Source organism: Sitophilus oryzae, unplaced genomic scaffold, assembly GCF_002938485.1.
Source record: "Sitophilus oryzae breed Bouriz unplaced genomic scaffold, Soryzae_2.0 scaffold_810_pilon_pilon, whole genome shotgun sequence".
Lineage (NCBI taxonomy): Eukaryota > Metazoa > Arthropoda > Insecta > Coleoptera > Curculionidae > Sitophilus > Sitophilus oryzae.
The window spans coordinates 4,482,723-4,505,761 of record NW_022147429.1 but is presented as its reverse complement, the minus strand read 5'-3'; the positions used below and the strand labels follow the sequence as shown (position 1 = coordinate 4,505,761).

General features: G+C 31.9%; 1 protein-coding gene across 1 annotated transcript; it reads left to right on the top strand.

Moving 5' to 3' along the window:
- LOC115889121 lies at window positions 1-22,552 on the top strand. Its single transcript, XM_030909055.1, has 3 exons — window positions 1-55; window positions 14,125-14,560; window positions 22,094-22,552. The coding sequence occupies exons 1-3, from the start codon at window positions 48-50 to the stop codon at window positions 22,298-22,300; spliced, it is 651 nt and encodes a 216-aa protein (XP_030764915.1). The 5' UTR covers window positions 1-47; the 3' UTR covers window positions 22,301-22,552.
- The last annotated feature ends 487 nt before the right edge of the window (window positions 22,553-23,039 follow it).

Genomic DNA, 23,039 nt, shown 5'->3' with positions numbered 1-23,039 from the left:
GATTTTCCATAAGGTAATTTCAGTGTGTTAACAACTTCTATATCAGTATGAAAATGTAAGTAAATTAATTTCTCACTTAATAAAAAAATATATAATACCTAGGGCCGGTTGTACAAAGCAAGTATACAGGGTGGCGCACCTCATTCGCCTCGATTGATTATACGAAAACGGAAAGATGTACAAACAATTTTTTATGGGTATATGTAGAGAGGCAATGTGCATAGTTTAAAATTATTTTCAAATGTACAGGGTATATCAGACCTAAGATCCATACCAAAAGTTATATTTTTTCTTATGAAACACACACCCGGTATTTTATTTTATTTTTTGGATTATTGGGCATAAAATAAGGCATTTATTATAAGGGTTTAATACGTTTAAATACTTTGGTTTTTGAAATATTTAAATATGCATGCTATAATAAAAAAGATTGTTAACACCCTGTACATTGCTTTTCATAATTAATTATTTTGCTGACTTTGCCAGAGAAATAAACTTTACTAAAAAATTTGATTGCTTCCTTAAATGTATACAGAGGTATCAAAAATTGCTGGTCTATTTTAAATATTTCTTTTACAAAAAAAACTTCGTTATTTCAAATACAACACTATATATTTTTTAAAATAAGTCGAAGTAGATTTAAATGCTCTTTCAAACTATATTAGGGTTTCCTATACCTATCTGGCTCAGATTTTGAATAAAAAGCGATTTTTCAATAAAATGGCTATCAAGATAGCTGGTGTCGCCATGGCAATTTGCTAATGACAGTTAGTAGCTATTTTCAAAATCGACCTTAATTTATGGACTTCAAACTGGAATTTAAATTTATAACAGTTTACTTTTATTTAATTTACCTACAATAGTTTAATAAGTAACTGTATTTATTATTTTATCAAGAAAAATAAAGTAGTTCTTTGATTTATATTACGATGACTTGTAGATATATTGGATTTTCTATAAAAGAACGAATTAAGGCAAATTCATTTTTTTTTTACTTCCAACGACAGGTTTCTGCTTACTAGGTGTTTTATATATCACACTATCAGCTCTGCGAAATAGGAAAAGTGGTTTTTCAAAAGAACGCTTGTCAAGAAAATTCGTATTTGGATATCTTCGAGCATAAACACTTCAGGCCAACAAACAATTGTCCTCAAAATAAAATCACTAGTAACATATCCATTCCTTCCGCCAGCAGATACTGCTTCATTTTTCTTGATAAAATAATAATTCCATTAACAGTCCATAAACTAATGTCGATTTTGGAAATAGCTACTAAGTGTCACTAGAAAATTGCCATGGTGACACCAGCCATCTTGATTACAATTTTATGGAAAAATCGCTTTTCATTCAAAAGTAACTGCCCAACAGACAATAATAATATGTTTTTCCATGGGTTTTCCCCCAATTACACATTACATAAATCATAAAAACTTTTTTATAGGTCTGTTGACTAGGACCAAAAGCAAAGGCATGCTTTTAATGTAAACATTACGAAAAATTGAGCTATTGAGATGAACCAAAAAACAAACTATCGAGAAAAGATGCAACTTGATGATAAAATTTTTAGTCCGTGCCTTATTAACATATTACACAGGGTGTTTCAAACTTTCACCAAAATATAAACATTTTCCCTCATATAATAGACAGATATAGACTAGGCTTTTATTTAAGAGTCAAATAATTTAGCTACAAATTGCTTAAAAATCATCAAAATCGGTCCACAAGACCACAGTATAGAAGACTTTAAAATACATCAAAATTTTAACGTGTCCGCTTTTCGTACCGGTGAGTGTATATTAAAAATAATCTAAATTTAGTGTAATCGAATAACTTTTATTTAAGGTTCATAAATATTAGGCAAATAATTTAAATAATTATCCTATGTTGCCAAATAGCTGTACGTTATCCCAAATCATCTGACCAACTTCCGAACATTAGCAGAGCAAACGATTTAATAAGTGTCATCGTCCACGCGTATATATATCACGGTACCCTCGAAAATCGTCATAAATTCCAGTCAGTCGCAGGCGGCCCAGAGCAGGAACACCCTCCCCTCGACCAAACAATCGAACGTCGGATGTCAGCGGCAGGCCGCGGGCGCCATTTTCCGCCCGACCGAGCGTATAAGCGCCCTCTACCGACTTTTATTTGTGGAGAGATGTCGTACGGGCCTAATCTGATTATCATATTATGTAAATAAAATTCGTTCCCAGCGAGTTTTCCTATGTTTCTTTGAATAGTTAAATCAGAAAAATTTTCGTATATGTCATCAGTTTAGATGCACGAGAGAATATAGGTAGTTAGATTTTGTAAGGTGGGTATCCACATAATGCATATTCTACTGCCACCTTTACAGTAGTGATGGGATAACTCGAGCGAAAATTCGCTCGAGTACTCGATTATTGAAATAACCGACATCGATCGATTATGAACGAGCGATGCAAATGATGAGTTACAAGCGACGAACGCAAGCAATCCTAGAATGAAGTAAATTGAAATCCGATTTTAATGTAACATATTCGATAAAAAGCCGAACGAATTTTCTACATACAATGCAGGTAGCAAATTTATACGACGCCGTATATATATTTATCCGTTGCGTATCTGAGGGACAAAATTTTACGACCTACATTGACAATGCTTTGAAATCAACTAAATCAAGCGATCAAGCAAATCGCTCGTTGCTTGCGACTTGCCATTCATCACCGAAAGAATATGTGCACTGCGCAGGCAACTTACTGCTTGGCGCTAGGCGTTAACGAGTACTTACAACAAGCGACGGACGAAAAACCGTTTTTTTAAATACGAGTGATATTTCGCTTGAGCGATCCTCGGTTATTGCAATAGCTTGAAACTCGAGTACTCAATTATTGAAATTAATCGGTTTTCCCATCACTACTTTACAGATCTATTGTGGTCCTCTTTTTATCTCTCTAGATTATATTTTCCAATAGTAGATATCAGTATCCTTTCCAAAGTCTCTAATAACTTTAAGACTGAAACTTCTATACTAGGAGCTTTTCAAAAGTGGCTCTCTTCTATAACTTTTTGTTCAACTTTTTGAATTGATTGACGTATCCAGTTAGTTTCTATCACTTCCTGTTTCACCGGAAATAACTACAACTTTTGATTTTCAAATGATACCCTGATATTTTTTACTTCGTTTGTTAGAAAATGACATTCTGAATAGAATGACATATTGTATGTCAACTCATACAATATACGGTTTACAACGAGTGTAACCATAGTAGCTCGATATACTCATAGTGTCCGGCAATAGGGCGTCGCACAGTGTAACGAAAACTAAAATAGTGGGACATTGGCATTTTTCTTCAGTTATCACTATTCTTGCTGACATTTTTTGACAGAAATTAAATAATACGACTAGGAATTTTTGCTACTGGACGAAAAGAATAAAAAAAGGCGTAATGGAATGTCAAAAAAAATCCGAAGTTTTATAAAAGCACTTTACATGTATATTTTTTTATTTACGAAGAGTTTATAGCTCTTATGGACCAAAAAGGTTATCAAATTACTGTCGAACAATCATTTATCTCCCGCTAATATGTCAAAACTCAATCAACATTACTAAATACTCAAATAATCAGGGATAAATTAGATAAGACTGCAAAACTCAAAGAGAACGACACAAGTGGCAAATATCATTTAATAGTATTAAATAATATGATAATATGCGAAAAAAACGTATTCAACTTCAACAAAGGAAACCATAATACACACCTCACAAAAAATTTCGCAACACTTATATTTTTCGTAGTATTTATTCTTGAAACGCTTCAAACATTTTTATGTGAAAAGCTTAAATCTAAGGTCTGCCTGAGTTATAATATACTTTCCATTCCTTAACAAGTTGCTATAAATGCAAATAACTTTTGAGATTATTGTTATCCAAGAGAATTTAAGAATACTTTGCAGTTTTCCAAATTAATAAGTGATGCGATAATTTATGTGGGGTGTATATTATTCCAAAATAACATAATATATAAGGCACTTACATAAAACATGCTTAAAAATCATTCTCAATTTCTTCTCCATCCATATACAAGAGCTCTTTCGCTTCCGGAAACAAGTCTACTTTTTTATTTTTAGAGTGCTTTGGTCGCAGATGTGAAAGTAGAGGATCTGAATATATCAATCAGTTGTGCAATATATCTTCAATAGTTTGGCACCAACAATGATGCAGCATTGAGGGTGGAGTGTTAAATAAATCGAAGAAAATTTTGCCGGTTTGAAAAAATATTCTCTTGTGTAATTTTTCTCCAATGTTGAGATTTTCTGAATTGTTGTAAACTGTCCCCCACCCCAATGTGAGGATGGTTCCTCGCCCCTAAAATAGCATTCAGTATGTTCATAACAAGTGTATAGTTTTTTCAATAAAGAAATTATAGCACAAAAAATTACGGATAAAAACTACGGTCGAATCAATGGAAAACGTAATTATTGCCGAAGAAATTTATTTTTTTTTTCTTCCAGGTTCGGATCTAGGTGGATGAAATTTATATGTAACAGTATACTAGAAAGTTCACTCTATGATATTTTGTATATATAACTTTGCGCGAATGTAAGCGTTTTTTTGAAAGTCATAATAAACATGTAGAAACTAGACTTGAAAAAAACTGGGACATTTTGTTCAGGTTTGTTGTTGGTAAAAGACCTCTCTTTACGGAAAAAATTGTTGGAATTGAACAACACAAGGAAACTTTTGAAAATAATAAATTTCATTGTATGAAATTTTTGTACAGATTTGGTAAATTAAGGAAACCATAACTTTAATCCGCCATAACTCCCCGACTAAGAGGTCAACTCAAGAAATATCTCACATGGTGGGGCTCTGGGATGTCCTTTATCCATCTATATAAAAACACTTGATGAATTAAATTTTTTGTTTTATGGGCTAATGTCCCACATTTCCCGATTTCGTTACACTGTGCGTCGGGCATCTGTAGCTGTAGAAAAGTGTAATTTTAAGTTTTATAGGATAGCTCAAAAAAGTGTGAGTGGATTGGGATGATTTTTTAAATTGAACACCCTGTATATTATTACATTTTTGGCTTCCTTTCAGTTCACTTTTTTTAAACATTTTTTCCTTTAAACTTGTTGAGTTGGTATACACTTGTTAGAGTAGAATGTAGAACATTGGGAGGGGACTTAATCACCGCGACTTTACAGATCTATTGTGTGTCCCTTTTTCTTGAGTTATAACGAGTTATAATTCATCATACAGTCTCAAAGCTTTGACAAAAGCCCGTATCTGAGATGGCTTCACAGAGGCTAGTTCTCCATCTCCGATATCAGTCGTACCAAAGTTTATGGCACGAATAGTTGTCGTCTCAGCGCATCAACACTCAGTGATGAGGTGTTCTGGAGTTTCCCCATTTTTCCCAAAGAATCTGCACTCACCCTTATTTTTAGTCTCGATTTACTGAGGTGTTCGTTGAGGAAACAGTGTCTTGTTGAAAACCCCGTAACAATCCGAAAGTTGACCTTACTTAAATCAAAAAAAATCTTTTTAGATTTAAGTAATGAATTTTCTTTGATTTTTCTTGGTCGTGAATTCTGAGAAATTTCTTCAAGTAAAAGAAGAATAAATAGTAGAAAAAATGGGAAAGATAACATCACCAGTATGCCTTTACTGCAAAGGTTATGACGACGCAGAAGGGACATCGAAGAAGAAATGGAGGAACAATTATCCATTATTATATATTCCAATTATATATTATTGATAACATAGTGCAAAAAATGCAACAGAGCCAAGGAAACTGGAATCGTGTATTAAGGTATGTGGAAAAAATATCGAGGGAAAAGAAGATCGACTTAGACAATCGCTGATACTCTATAAACTGAAACTCTATAAACTGAAACGAGGACTTATCGTCGGAAAAAACGGAATTAGTCTCAAAGTGATGTGTTTTAGTCGGTATTCGTTATGAGAGCCCGACACTTCAGGCGTAAATTGCATTTCACCTCCTTAGCAAAAAAATCCAGGTTAGGGATGGAATCTTCCGGGTTCTTTAGTTCCGCTTTAACTTTTTAACATTGAAAATGTTTCTGTTATCCTATATAAGGGAGCCCAAATCGAATTAAAATGCTACATTTGCCACACCATGACGTCATATATACAAGGGTATAGGAAATCTCGGCGCAGCGGCGGCAGTCGGCCAGCGCGCGCAGAAACCATTACATCGCTAATTGTTTATTGATATATCTTTATTAGTTTAAAAGCAAAAAATATGGGGTTTGCTTTGATACCTTGTCAAGACATAAGCGAAACTTTTAAATTGTTTCTTTTTTCATTTAGGCCGTTAAATGAAAGTTATATTAAAAAAATCTATTTTTAAACCAAATTTTCGCATGATTGAAATGATTATTCATGTTTAAAGTTTTTTTTGGTCATAAGCGCTAATGGAAATGTTTTTTCGTAAATAATTATAAAAAATTACTCACTACGAAAACTTTATTGTGTACTGGATCAAAAAATAAGTATTTGTTTTCTCTATACGGTGGTATTAATATATCGATTTTTGATGATAGTGCCCTTTTACCCGGTCTAATTTTGTACTACTTTCGGAATAAGGGTCCCCATATCATGTACTGTACTTCCATCCCTGAAAAATTCAGCTTGTGACACCGAAGTGAGAGGTAACGTCAAAATAAGCTTTAAACTACCTACATCATAGGTAGGTGTAGGTACTCTAGGTATATTCTACCTAGACTGTAGCTGAACTAGCTGACAGTAGTAATTAATTTGTTATCCGATAAGTAGTTGTCATTATATAAGTTTAATCATCTTATACCTCCTATAACGGTAGGTTTTGGATTTTTCCTGATTGGTTTGTTAAACAAAAATATACTGGGCATATAAATGTCTGTTACAGGTTAATTCGTTAAAGAAATATGTTACACACATATTATTTTAATAATAATAGTATAATAGTAATGGCTATATTATGTTATAACACATACATATGTATTGAATGTACTTATTTTAACCAATGCATTGTTTTGTTTTTTTAATCTCACAAATAAGAAATGTTTTATAGTTTTTATTATAAAAAACAGTGATTATACAATTTATTTACACCCCTTACACTGTTTTCTGTAAGGGGTGTAACCAGGAGTATATTTCGTAACCTCTTACGATATAAGAGGGCACAAAGTGTTTTATTACTTAATGCTTAAAATTTAATAATATATTTGTACATAAAATAAAATAGACTAGAAAGTCAATTAATTAATATTGACGTAATTACTAAATAAGTACAAGATTTTTTTTCTAATTATTTTAGTGTATTTTTAGTCACCTAATTATAAAGGAGAGATATCCAACCATTGCATTATTTTACTCACAAATAAATGTTTTATGGTTTTTATTATAAAACAACGATTAATTTATTATACACCCCTTAACCCAAACACTCCAAGGAGGATATTTCGTGACCCCTTATTTAAAGTGGACAAGCTTTATTAGTCAATGTTTTAATTACCCAGCGTCTTTAATAAAAATCTAATGTAATTTTTCATAGAAATGATCTGACATAAAAAGCAAATTTTATCAAAAAACTTTTTGATTATCTACAAGGAGTAAACCGCTGACAAATGTCTGTATACTAATGCCAAAGTAATGCCAAAAATACAAATTAAATACCAAAATTTCTCATATAATGCCCCACTAATGCCAAGCTGATTCCAATATAATACCACTAATACCACGAATAATATGTAACACATTTGTTTCACGAATTAACCTGTAACAATACTGGTAGGTACGTGCACAGATTTTTTCCTAGGTAACTTAAAAGTCGTTAAAAAGTCTAATTATATTTAAAGAAGATATAATTCCAACAAATTACATTATAAGGCCAATAATGCACAAGTAATACCATTAAAATTTTAGCGTTTTTAACTTGTGTAACATATTTCTTTAACGAATTAACCTGTAACAATAGTGGTAGGTACGCGCACAGATTTTTTCGCTAGGTAACTTATTAAGTCGTTAAACAGGCCTATAAAAGCTATAACAACATAGGTAACTAATATTTATAATTTAATTCGAGTTTTAATCTCAAATAATAAATGTTTTTACTGGTGTATTTCTGAAGTGTTCATTATTAAAAGTAGATATTCTTCAAGTTATGCGAAGTAATAAGTAATGTTTCCGGTGAGACCGCGTATATGTCACCGGATTCTGGTTAGTATAAAGACTTTTTCTATAGAAAGAGTTTTTTCTATATTTTCCTTTCAAAATAAGACTAATTTCTTCTTATTCTTTTAAATATTACAGTGTTTCTTTTTCCTAAAATGTTATACTTAATTTTCGCTTAAAATTAAAAAATCACAAATGGAGGAAAATATACGTTATTGAATAAAGTTTATACAAATCACTTTACCATAACAAAAAAGTAAAAACATGTCATGGCGGAAGATATTCAGGTGGCATTTCACACATTTATCTATTAAAATCGAGATTAAAATAATAAACTTGCGTAACATGTTATACACGAGATAGAAAGTTTCAGAATCGATTAATACGCAATACGCTACGCAGTCAACTTATTCCTATGCGCGGATGAGCGTCTTCAAGACTCTTCCTTCGGCCAGGGTCACGACGCCGCCGAAGAGGAATCGGCCTACGTTTGGCTAAACAGGCTGGACACGGTGGAGTACGATATTGGCGAGTCTGAATATTTATAAAAATTTGCAAAGTAAAATATGTTGGAAAAATAATTAGTCCATACATATATAAAAGCTCAAAGGGTTTTTTTGTTGCATCCATCCCGCCGAAAGCGCTTTACCAATCTTGATGATTCTTTTTTTAAATGAAAGGTATATATGTGTAGATTTGTTATGAAGTATTTTTATAGTGCTTAATGGCTATTTCTTTGTGTAAAACGACTAAATACTAAAACATACCTGAAAACACCTACACACAATACCTCCAGAAATAAATTAGTTGTCATTGTCAGTGGTGTGTCAGTTAGATTATATATTACGTTTTTAGATATTTTAGAGTGAGTTGATGCCGCCAGCTTTAGATACATAAATATTAGCACAAAGGTTCGTTTAAACGACATTAGTGAATTAGCTACACAAAGCGATTTTAGGAAATTCATCCTCTTAGAGAGTAAAATTATCTCGGAACAGTTTGTTGTATGAAAATTCCTTACTATTTCGTCTAGAAGAATGAAATCCTACAAAAAGAATTAGAAGAAATTTTTGAAATTCATCAACCAAATGGGTAAAGTTAGTAAAAATTTATATAAAACTTGGTGACGTCTGGATTATACACATAAAAATTGGCACAAAGGTAAAGCGAATTTATGAAATTTATACCCTTAGGGAGTAAAATAGGGAATGAAAGTTTGCTGTACGAAAATGCAATACTATAACATTATAAACCAGACAGTATAAAATTTTATACAAGGGTTTATTTAGTGACATCATAAGGAAATATATCTTCCTCAATTATCCTTCAAAGAATAAAAAATAACCTATAAAGAGAGTATTAGTGCTCTTAATAAATAAAAAAAAGATGAAAAATAAAAAACATCTATATGTTCACTAGCTCTCTATAAAGAAGTAAAAAATCATTTAAATCAATGCATGAACGATTCGAGGTGTAACGCGAACGTAGTCGCGAGAAAAAGCTAGTAATTTATTAAATTATTTTATTTAACTCATTAATTTTCATTGAAAATGAATTTTTGTAATTCGCCACTATATTAATTAAAAACTAAGAAACCCATATCTAATTTAAGTTTTGCGATTTTGACTTATATTTTTTACAAAATCTGAACACATTTTAAAAGAAAAAAAGTTTTTGATAATATTTGTGTAGATTGACTACAAGTTGTATAACATAAATTTCTACGACCGGTCTACTTAGTGGTCTGCAGCATCGCTTTGTGGTGCAAACGTGGGCCTGTTAATCTGTGACGTGACGCACAACAGCCAAGAAAAACAGAAGCGTGGCTAAGAATTTAGTAATTTATAAAAAGTCTTTTAGATACAGTAGTAGGTATTAAAAAGTTTTGTGTTTAAATGGGGTTTGCCTTTAACAGTTAAAAAATTATATCGTAAAGTGTAACTTTCCGTAAGAATTCTTTATCTGTCATTGATCATGATCTGTCATCATGTTAACCTGATGTTTTGTATGTTATTTTGTCTTTTTGAGGTTTTTTGCTTGCTTGTTTTACGGATAGGTGCGATCGCATAATTATTATTGATAATGTTTTATTTAATGTTAACACTACTACTTTTTCAGTGAATCTTTAAATCTGTTGTTTTTTGTTAAGTTCGTTATTTAAACATATGTATGTAATACACTCATATTAACACTAATCATATTTTTACGTATTTATTCATCATTTTCAATGCCCCCCCGGTTGCATCTTTGTAAAGGACTGTGAATTTTTTATACTTGGAAAGCAGAATGGTTATGGTCCAGTTAGTGTAGAGGTCGTTCCATTTCTAGCTAGATTGTTCGCTTTTCATTGCTTTCTATCCCGTAGTGAGTTGGCACCCAGAGCAGGAGGACTTTATTTTCTTTACCTAATTCATTAAGTTTCTCTAGCGATTCTTTTACAAACTTTAAATTGATGGTTACTGAGTTGATCGCTTTTAGTACTGCTTGATCTATCTATAGAATCTTGATCTATAGATTGATCTATCTATACAATCTATCCTATTGGATAAGATGGCTATTTCTTACTTCCGATAGTATTTTTATTAAAATTGTACCAGATAGAACATTACCGGTTAGGGTACTAGGCGCTGTATAAAGCCTAACAGCTAAAAGACTACTATTCTTTTCCGCCTCGCCAGTCATATCAAGTAATACGCTCTTTTTTAAAAAGATCGATAACTACGTATTATCTTTATTATGTGACTTGCTATAACAAATTGGACTATGCCCACTGTACAATGAAAACTCAATATCTATTTTGGTTTATCATGGCAACTATTACTTAAATTAAAGGTGAGAATTAAAAAAAATCAAAGAAAAAGAAATGGGTATATGGCATACCTAATAAAAATTAAGAAATTTTATAAAATACTAGTTGAAGCCTGGCGCATCCGCCACGACATGCGACATCAGAAAAAAAAATACTTTTTATTTTTTTTAATTAAATGAAAAACAAAAAATCCGGCGACGGCAGTTTTTAGAAGAGCCAATTAGCTATCTTTTAGTAAAAAAAGCAAATTTCTAGAGCAAATCATTACTTCAGTAGAGACGACACAGATAAACATTAGCATTTTATATATGTAGATTTTAGAAAAAAATAACCGTCGAATTAATAAATTTATTAACTGTGTGTTAACACTTTTCTGTATTATTAACACCCTGTATCATATAACTCAAATATTTTATCTTACATCATTTTTCTCCTATCTATATAATAAAATTGTCATACCAATTTTAAGACTTCCACCTTTAGAAACAACAGGCTTACTGAGATTTTTTACATCACTGAAAACAAACATGTTTCAAGAAAAAATAAATATTAGAAAAAATACTAGTTCTAGTTATAACAATACATACAAAAAAACTAAAGAAAAAGTGTTTCGTAAAAAACACATTTAATAAAACAATTAATAATATGCGTATCATGTAATTCAATATTATGGAAAATGTAAATTATTTATTACAATAAAATTATGCATTATCAATAACGGCTCTTTTATTGGCATAATAAAATATAAATACCCTAAAAATGCTATTGAAAAATAAATTGAAATTAGCTTACAAAAGTTTTATAAATAAGGTTCTTCGGGTTTATTTTTTATTAATACCTTCTAACGGACAAACAAGGCACTTTTTATAGAGGTAAATTATGAGCATTTGCCTTATTTTGATTCAAAAAATACGTAGTTGTTCTATGTCCATGGAATATTGGAACTCCCTGTAAATTTATTAGGCCTGATTTGGAAAAAAACTTCGAAACATTTTTCTTAAAAAATATGCAATGTGGCATTTTTACAAGATACAAAAAATGTAGTAAATACTAGTACTAGAAGAGTCTTTTTGGTTGTTTGTTGTTGGAAAAAATAGTCTTCTGTGTTTTTGTTATGGATGCTCGAAAGACTGAGATAAACAAATTGAAACTTTTATGTTATATTTATTAATTTTTTAAAAGTCTCCAGTTATTTCTTGGAGAATTTATTCTATAAGAGAATTGGAACAAACAAAAAATATATTTTTAACAAATTTGTAAAACAAATAAAGAATATATCAAAGGAGACCTGGTTATTCAAGCATTATTTATCATATATTCCAAGTAGTAAATTATTAATTAGTTCTTTAGATACCAAGTTAATAAATGCAAATAATCCTCGAAATAATCTAATTCTAATTATTCTTATGACAATCAATATTTTAAAAATGTTGCTATTTATTTTTTCCCACCTCCCCCCCCCCCACGTTTAAGATTTAAAATATATTTCCTAAATGAGACACACTTAGTTTAATATTTAATAAAATGTAGATCATGTAAGTCAATATTATGAAAAAATTGAATTTTTTACAGCAATAAAATGATGTTTTATTAATAACGTGTTTTTTATTTGCATAGTAAAATATAAATACCCTAAAATGCAATTGTAAATAATTGTAAAAAATGTAATAATAAATGGAAATAAACTCACAAAAGTTCTCTAAATAACGTAGGCATAAATTTACACTCAAACCTTTTTTAATGAGCCAAATACATAAGATAAATAACTCAAAAATGTTATTTATTTATTTTGTGTTATTTCCAGACCAGTTTTATTTTTATATTTAGGCATTCGTTTCATAAAATTTTTAATAAAAATACAAAAGCACTAATTTTAACTTCAAAGCATCGTGTTTCGCATTACTAAATGCTTTTTATACGCGTATTTATACCGGGGGAGTTTCAAAAGTCGCTCACCCCTATAATTTTTTTATTTTATCAAATAAAAAACGAGATTTGGAACATTAGGATATGACATAAATCAGGATTGATTGACGGTATTCTATTGTCTTTGGTCACTTCCTGTTTTACCGGAAATGACAACAACTTTTGATTTTTAAATGGCAACCTTGTTATATTTTTCTTTATTCGATAGAAACTGGCACTCTGAATAGAATGCATATCATATGTCAGCTTTTGACATTTTCTCATACGGTTTATTTGAAATTGTAACATGCGGTTCATAACGACAATTTGACTCGAAATACCAAATGTGTGGTACCAAATTATTCGTAAAAAAATGCTTTTTCCAAATATGCTCATGAATAATGAGTGATATGTTCAAATATGCTCATCATTTGCAAAAATTGAGATATGATTAAAAATACGATTTACGCATTTTTCAACCGGCCAGGATAAGACACGAAAAACATTAGACGGTCATATCTATTTTTCCAAGGCTCTTTGATTAAAAATAGCAGTCAGTCTAGATTGAAATTTAAAAACCGATTTTATTTAAGTAAAAATGTCAAAAGTTGATATATGATATGTCATTCTGTTCACAGTGTCATTTTTTATCAAATAAACTAAAAATACACCGAGGGTGCTATTTAAAAATCAAAAGTTGTAGACATTTCCGGTAAAACAAGAAGTGACCAAAGACAATTGAATACGTCAATCCTAATTTTTGTCATATACAAACGTAGGTCATACTAAACCTAATCAAATCTCGTTTTTTTTATCTGAAAAAAACAAAAAGGTTATAGGGGTGAGCCACTTTTGAGACGCACCCGGTATATGCGCATTTAAATATTTTCTTCAAAAATATTTTTTTTATAAGTAGTTATATCTAATTTTTTAATTTAATAGTCGAATAATTACTCAGCTATATTAAAGAAATAGTTAAAATAAATGTATATAGGTACAACATTGTCCATTTTATCGGTAAATTTAAATGGACAATGTTATCGATCATCATTTTCCAGTCAAATGGACGTCATTTTTTTCGATCATACAGTACATTACCATTCGACACTAATAATTAAGCGAAATTGGCCTCAAGGCGTCAACTTCACGCCACATCCTACCTGTTTCTAATTCCCAAACTCCTACACGCTTCCTTCCCACCTCTACGCCCCTGCAAAAACACATTAACTTTCCTCCAAACTTTCAGAACGTCGATAATTCCCGGGCTGCTACTGCTGTCGCTTGGCCACGCCCGCCACCTCATCTACCAGGACGAAAGCTCCGCCCTCCAGCCAATCGTGTCGCAGTCTCGCAGGACGCGCATCTGCGCCGAACTGTGCATGTCGGGGCTGGGCGGCACCCCCTGCGGCGAGACCTGCTACGATCTGATACCGACCAACCTACCCCTTTCTGCCCAGGAGCAGAGTGACGGCGGCAGTGGTAGCGGAGGCAACAGCACCACCAGCACGGCCAGCAGTGGCGGGAAGAAGTACAACGCCACTGCCAGGCAGGATTCGTGCAGCGTGTTGTGCAAGAACGGGCTAGGATATCCTCTGTGCAGCTGCAACTACCAGTCGTCTATCATCTACGAGCCAGATTTTGTGCAAGTTTGTTCGACGTTCTGCATTAATTACGATTATCAGGTGGGTGGAAAATTGGTGTGCTTTTGTGTCCAGTTCATTTTTGGTTTGGTGTTTTTCTTTTTCAAAAAAGAGTTTTAACTAAATGTAAAGTTTATGCGTATTTGGTTAAAGCGCATATATTGCGACGCAGAGAATGTAGCTGCGCAAGAAAAGTAAGTATATAATTACAATTTGTAGAACGCAGTGGTTATTTAAGTTGGGTGTTATTTATTTATTTTTTATGGTACAAGGCAATAAATTGAAAAGTAGCAATCGGGAATACCTCTTAGACTCAAAATACACTCACTCAGGAATATCTATCGGGTAATAACATTACCTCGGTATATAAATACATATCTGGGGATTAAAAAGGGAACCAAAATGAGTTAGTTTTTGACTCAACTGAACTTTTTTTAATCCAAACCTATCTTGTGTGGCAAAGCGTTGAAAAGCTTGTTGATTTCTCTTTACAGTCTTATAGCAGAAAAACGTTTTTAAAAACTAGTAATTTTTCACTATCGTTGATCTATCGATTAAAAATATTTTCAATATGGCGGCACTTCCGGATAAATACCAAAAGTTGGCAGCCACTTTCTTATTTTATCAGTACCGCCATGTTTTATTAAGAAAAAACTCTCTGTCAAAAAAATCGTATAACCTAAGCGTAAAAATTGACACGCACCAATCATCAGGAGAAGCTAACTTTGAGATTAAAAAAAAAACCATTTGAAAAAAAATTATTTATGATAATTTTTTAATCGTTCAATTTTCTGACAGCTACGGCGAATATTATATGACGTTCTAACAATTTAATTGTTGAAACAGGTAGCCACATGTCTTCTCTTTATGACACAGCGGTTATGATAATTACTAAATTTTTACGCTTACAGCGCTTTCAGATGGAGCGGAACGTCCGCGCGGACCGTTCGCGAGTTCGAGCAAGCACCATGAGTTTATATGAACAATTTCACATGGTTCGCGTATACTCCGTCCAGATGACTGCCATATACATAAACACATTAATTAAAAACTCGCGGACGGTCCGCTCCATCTGAAAGCGCTGCGCTGTTATGCAATTTTTTTTGACAGAGAGTTTTTTCCTTCAAAAATGTTAAATATTTTTTTCTCAAAAACGGTTATTGTTAAGTATAGAGTGTTTGATATCAAAATTCATAAAATTTTAAAGAGAATTTAAGTATATAATAAAAAATGGGAGTACCTGTTTAAAATAAGAAAGTTGTTGTCAACTTCCGGTATTTCCGGAATTGCCGCCATATTGCGAATATTTTTAATCGACAGATCTCGTTGTGAAACAATAATGTGCAAAAAATCTCCTAGATATTATAGTTCTATAGAGAATTATAATACACACTCAGCCAAAAACACCCTGTATAATATGCAGTGGCGCAACTAGAGGGGGCTAGGGGGTGCTTAGCCCCCAATCTAAAGTTAGCCTCCCCTGATGATTGGTGCGGGTCGTTTAAAATTGGTTTTCACCTCAAATCAATATTATCTTTTAAGTCAGCTGAGCCTCCCCAAAAGAACTTAAGCCCCCCTAAATGTCTGTGTCTAGTTGCGCTACTGATAATATGTATTCCTGAATGCTAGTTTTCAAATTATCACCTTGTATGTAAATGATATATATGATATTATTTTCTAGAAACTTTACTATTAATATCTATTTACTCTAAAGAACTGGTAGTAGGTACCTTATGATCGAGAAAAAAACGGCGTCAGCGATGGCTATGGAATGACGATCGCTGTCATTTTATATGTAAATTTATATGGGAAATGTCATGGATATTCATTTCCCAGCCAACTGGACGCCCTTTTTTTTCGATCATACGGTAATGTATTTTAAAAGAAAAAAACGCATTTTTATGTTCTTGGCAATTGAGTAATTCGAAATTAAATAAAACGCAAAAAATACAATAAAACACCAAAATATCTTAGAAATATAGATCTGATTTTGCATTTTTTGTTTAAAGGATTCCTGAATGCTACTTTTAAAATTATCACACTGTATATCATTATTGCCATCAACACGTCAATTGGCTTGTTTACACGGGTTTTCCAACTATACACAATATCATCAGAAAATAAAATTGTTCTTAAATCTAGAGGGTGAGTCTTAAATAAGTGCAAATATTTTGAGGTAAAGAGAAAATATGTTTCTTTTATCGAGATCTACCAGCCCTGAAAATATTTGCACTTAAAAACTTCACACAACAAAACTTTACTGAACCACTTCAAAAGTGGCTCACCCTATAACTTTTTTTTTCAGATAAAAAAATAAACAGTTATAGGGTGAGCCTATAACTGAAAAGTTTGGTATGCTCGTATATGACATAAATCAGGATTGATATTGGAGTATTAAATTATTTTCAGTCACTTTTTGGATTTTTCACAGGATTTTTGATTTTTAAATGGCATCCTCAATATTTTTTTACTTTATTTGATAGAGAATTACATTCTGAATAGAATGACTGAATGATGAAATTTTTATTATATAATTTTGATTATTTATAGATAGTATATTAAATTTCAATCTAGAGTGCAATGGCTGTGTTCGTAACGATGAGTGGGCCCAAAATACCATATGTGGTCCCAAATTATCGTTAAGAATGTTTTTTCAAGTATACTATATATCATATACAGGGTGTCCCAGGCTGACCGTGCATTAGAAGTTTCTAGAGAACCACAATATCTAGATCGGAGATTTTTTACAACGAAATCTATCGATTAAAATTTTTTTCAATATGGTGGCACTTCCGGAATTACCGGAAGTTGACAGCAACTTTCCTATTTTAAATAGGTACCCCCATTTTTTATTACATATTTAAAGTCGATGTAAAATTTTATGAATTTTGATGTTAAACACTTTATACCTAACATTAACCGTTTTTGAGAAACAAAATATTTAAAATTTTTGGACGAAAAAAACTACCTGTCAAAAAAATTTGTATAGCATAAAAGTCAAATTTAGTGATTACCACAGCCACTGTGACATAAAGAGAAGACATGTGGCTATCTATTTCAAAAATTAAATTGTTCAAATGTCATATAATAATGGCGGTAGCTGTCATGGAGTTGAGCAATTAAAAAATTATCATAAATCATTTTTTTCAAATGGAAACCCACTTTTTTTATTTCACTAGTGCAAAGGTTTTCCAATTCGTTTTGAGTATACATGTTCCTATACCGAAAATAAATCGTTTTTAAGTTATTTAAGATTTAGTTTGAAAACATATATTTTTCTTGATTTTATCTAGATTTCTTTGACATTAATAATTGTCGAACAGTCAGAAAATTTATTTCCATCTGTCAGAAAACGAATTATTTGAATTTTCTATATTATAAATACCACCTGCTTAAGACAAAAAAGTGTATTTATTAAAATATATCTCGTATTTTCGCTCTTTAGTGATATTAAATAGTTGATATTATTAATAATATACCGTGTGATCTAAAAAAAAACGAGTTGGCTTGGAAATTATGATCGATAACATACTGCTGTTTGAATAAAGTGTCACAATATGTCATGGCCAGATCTATTGTTTTACATCACTTGACGTTTAAAGTCATAAGCTACTGGTTAAAATCACGAAAAATATAGGCTTTAAAACTAAATCTTAAATAACTTAAAAATAATCTATTTTAGGTATAGGAACATGTAGAGTCAAAAAGTAACAAATTGAAAATCCTTTTCACTAGTGAAATAAAAAAGTGGGTTTTCCATTAAAAAATGACTTATGATATTTTCTTAATCGCTCAATTCCATGACAGCTGCTGTCATTATTATATGACATTGAACAATTTCATTTTTGAAACAGATATCCATATGTCTTCTCTTTAAGCCACAGTAGCTGTGGTAATCACTAAATTTGACGTTTAAACTATACACATATTTTCGAAGGTAGTTTTTTTCGTTCAAAAATTTTAAATATTTTTTTCTTTAAAACGGTTAATGTTAGGTATAGAGTGTTTAATCTCAAAATTCATAAAATTTACAGAGAATTTAAATGTGTAATAAAAAATGGGTACCCATTAAAATAAGAAAAGTTGCTGTCAACTTCCGGTATTTCAGAAGTGCCGCCATATTGAAAATATTTTTTAATCGATAGATTTCGTTATGACAATAATGTGCAAAAATCTCCGATCTAAATATAACACTTCTCTAGAAACTTCTAATGCACGCTCAGCCTGGGACACCCTGTTAGGGGTGGATGGGGAAGTGGAAACCGGCCCGGGAATAACAGGCAACCGGCCCGAATCCACAAAACAAGATGACCATAACGAAGAAACATATTTTATTTATTAATATACAGGGTGTCCCAGAAATAAGTGCAAGTATTTTAACTGGTAGTATATTTCGTTCTCAGAATACAGTTTTTTTTGCGAAAATTTGGAGTTTTTTGAAGAAATTTTAGGAGATTTTTTAGTTTTAAGTTAAGAAAACATAATTTCTTGATAATTTGGCAACATAGGTAGTACATTAAATTTACATGAAAGAAAATACAGAAAAGATCCAGTGGTTCTCAAAATTTAAGCAAAAAAGCATTTTTGTTTTAAATTTTCAAAGTAAAATAACTCGGTTATTTTGGACTTACTTGAAAAACGGTAAAGAGAAAAAATGTTTTTTACCAAATCTACCCCCTTAAAATACTTGCACTTATTTCTGGGACACCCTGGGTAAGGGTCAAATCACCCCAAGTAAGAGTCATTTTCGCTCGGGCGAAAAATCTCTTTGCCTCCGATTTTTAAAAATATTGAAATTATTTATTGTCTCGATCAAAGTTTTTATAAAGATCAATATCGGGTCGGACATCTGAATTTTTACTGGAAAATAGCTCAGTTACACAGGGTTCTACTGTTTTATTTCCGTTATCGATAACGGTAATTTGATATATGCTACGATTTTGAATCACGGAATCACGGTTTTGAGAAACTTTAAAACTTCCTGATTCATTCAGTTCAGCTGGCCCAATCCTCTGTAAAATACATTATTTTTAGTTTTCAGGTATATACTTTCGTACAGATTGTAGAAAGAAATTCCCTCTTTTCTGGTACAGCAGCAGCCTCGTCATGTATACATGTTTTAATTTTGGATATAATTCTCATCACGTAAATTTTCCTAGTTTCTACATTTGGCATCTTGTATGATAATGACTCAAACGAAAATGATAATGACTCAAACGACCATGACTCAAACGAAAAAAACCTAGGCAATACCTAAGCAGTGCATATAATAAAAAAATAGTGGTAAAACTATACAGAATGAATCTTAAATAAGTGCAAATATTTTCAGGGGTGGTATATTTCGACCCCAGGAACACGTCCATGATTTTTTTGGAAAAAAGATGTTGAAAATCGTGTTTTTCTTTTAAATTTTCCTGCATATTTTAGAAAAAATTTAGAACTTCCTGTTCACCGTAAATTTTCCCACGGTATAGTTTCTTAATCTTTGATATTACGGCACAAAAGAGATGCAAATAGAGAAAGATTTAGGTGGCAAAGTTTTTAAAATCAAACTTTAATAACTCGGTTATTTTGGACTTATTTGAAACACGGTAAAGATAATACATTATGTTTCTTTTATTCATATCTACCAGCCCTGAAAATATTTGCACAAAGCAGCACAAATAAGGTGCACTTATAGAATCACCTTGTATAATAAAACATTTCAAATGGAACAACAAACAACAGATGTTTATTAAAATTATAAGTGTCTCAGAGGAAGACATCTAACAATAGTTATTTTACAAATTGGTGTTTATGTTTAAAAGCAACTAACGATTATATTGATGCAAATTGATTAGTTAGTTAGGCAGTCACTAAGAATCTTACATAACTTTAGTTAGAAGATTAACCATTTCATTTTTGAACTCTGATCGGGACCGGCCCACCGGCCCATCTTCCCACCGGCCCACCGGGAATTTTCCCGTTTTCCCATATGGCCCATCCACCCCTGCACCCTGTATACAAGTATACTATATATATCATAAGCCACTCTTGTTCCATTTGAAAAAATTGAGTTATGATTAAAAATACGATTAGGGTATTTTTTACCGGCCAGGAAACCTCACAAAAAACATATACAGGGTGCTACAAATTCGAGGTACGAGCATTGGTATCTCGGTAACCGTAATAGATACGAACATGGTTAAATTGGGGCAAAGTTGCGCTTAGGGATTTTCACCAAGTTAACATCAAAAAAGTTTTAAAAATTTCAAGAATTGCTGAGTTTTTTGGAAAAAAACGGATTTTTTTGAAAATTAATTTTATTTTTTCCTGTCTCGCATTCTCACATTCTCATAGCCACTTTATAGGGCTATCTGATAGTATTTTTAGATTTTCAAATTAGCTGATAATTTTTGAGATACAGAGGCCAATTTATTTTTTTTAAATACGGACCTGCATTTTTTATTTCCGGTTTTGAAAGAACTCGGTCTCCTGAGTCCAATGATGTACCACAATTTACACTTTTTTCTTGCTTTGGGTACCTTAACAACAAAAAAACTATTTAATTATTATTGAGTTGATCGCTTTTAGTGCTGCTTAACTATCGGATAAGACGGTTATTTCCTGTTTCTGATAGTCCCTATCTAAGATTAATTGTACGCATCTTTCGATATCTTCGATTTCTACCTGAAGGATGCTGAGGTAGGTGTCTATTGGTTCGTATTAAGTTTTCGGCCCTACTCTTATTTCTGTCCCTGCTTTGGTTTTGGAAGCATCAGTGTACCACGTTATGGTATTGTCTTTTACTTGCTGGGCAAACTTTTACCTGCTTCTCTCTTTCAATCCTACAATAAGGTGTTTCTCAAAGTTGTACATTCTTGGTAAGTCATCCACTGGCAGTTTGGTTTGGTTTGGTTTGGTTTGGTTGTGAGGAGTGAGGAGTGAGGAGTGGAATTTCATTTTTGACTGTGTTCCAAGCTCGCCTGAGGTGGCAATAATTCTATCAGTATTGTTTTCGTCAATGGCCATTCTAATCACTGTCGCATTGGCATATCTACCGACGATAATGTGCAGTGGTGTTAGAAGTATATAGGATCTAGGGATATTAGGTCTAGAATGACCTCCATTGCTGTTGTTCGGCTGCGATGCAGATGCATGATAGTCTCTGTACTTTATTTTATTATTATTAAAATTTACACAATATGCACGTATATGAGACCCATTTCTTTTAGTCGACATCAATAAATAAAAAAAGTACAAAAATATATTATTAAAACGGCATAAAGCGTCAAATTCAAAGAGCGTAACTATACTTTCTCGATATATAAGTACTTGCAAGGTATTACTTTTAAATATTTTTATATGTATAATTTGCAACCTTTGAGATTGTTTAAAAATTATTTGTGGCGTTTGAAAAAAATACCATGTTCTATTGGGAATAAAAATGACTTTTTGTGCCTCAAAAGTAATGTTAAACATACAGCCTCGCCCCAAAAAGTATCATCTTTACTCCTCTAGTACAGCCTCTCAGCAAGCATTAATTAACTGAAAAGTATAGAACTAGAAAAATTTAAAAAACTTTATGCTTTTTAGATCTATGGATGCCAAAGCTGCACACTTTACAAACAACTCACGTCGTTGCTGGTCTCAAATTCGGCTTCTTCCGACTTCCAAGAGGCTACGTTGAACGTGAGTTCAGAGAGTGGCTCAGGTCTAACTATTGGATGGCACAGCTGGTGCTTAGACATGTGCTCCGATGGTAATGGCGGGGCAGCATGTAATTGCGATCTACTGCCATAAGTTAGTTGCGCAACGTGTGTAAGTTAAAAAAGAAATATGTAATATGAAAAAACGTTAAGAATTTTTTGAAAATCAAAATTCAGAGGGTTTAAACATGTTATCGTATTACACATAATGATTATATCGCTGACTAGTAATAGAAGTATTTGTCCAAAAACCTCTCTCTTCATTTTGAATGTTCTTAAAATTATTATTTCCTAGTTTAGCAGCAAAAATGTAAACATGGCCCAAAATAAATTATTTTTTAGTTTATGTTTAGTTTTCTTTTGTTTACCTTTTTTTATTATAGCGTAATATTTTGTTTATAATATATAAAATTATTATGAATTTTTACTTATTTTTCTAAAATATACAGGGTGTATACAATATTCCGTGGACATAGAACTACTGCGTATTTTTGAAATCAAAATAAGTTCATTGGACACAATTTATCTCTATACAAAAGTGTTTCGTTTGTCCGTTACGGGGCATCAAACTTTATAAAAATCGACACATTTTTTAAGATATTTTAAGAGCCGTTGTTCCGATTTGAATGAAGTTTTTGGGTGTCGATGTTTTGGTAAGTGCTTTAAAATTTGACTTTCACAAAAATCAAGAGAAAGTAAGGGAAGGGTAAAAACTACCCCCACCCCTACATAAATTTTAGTATAAATATTTTCCAAACTACCAGCTAACGGACAAACAAAGCACTTTTGTATAGAGATAAATTATGTGTGTGTGAGATATTCTTATTTTAATT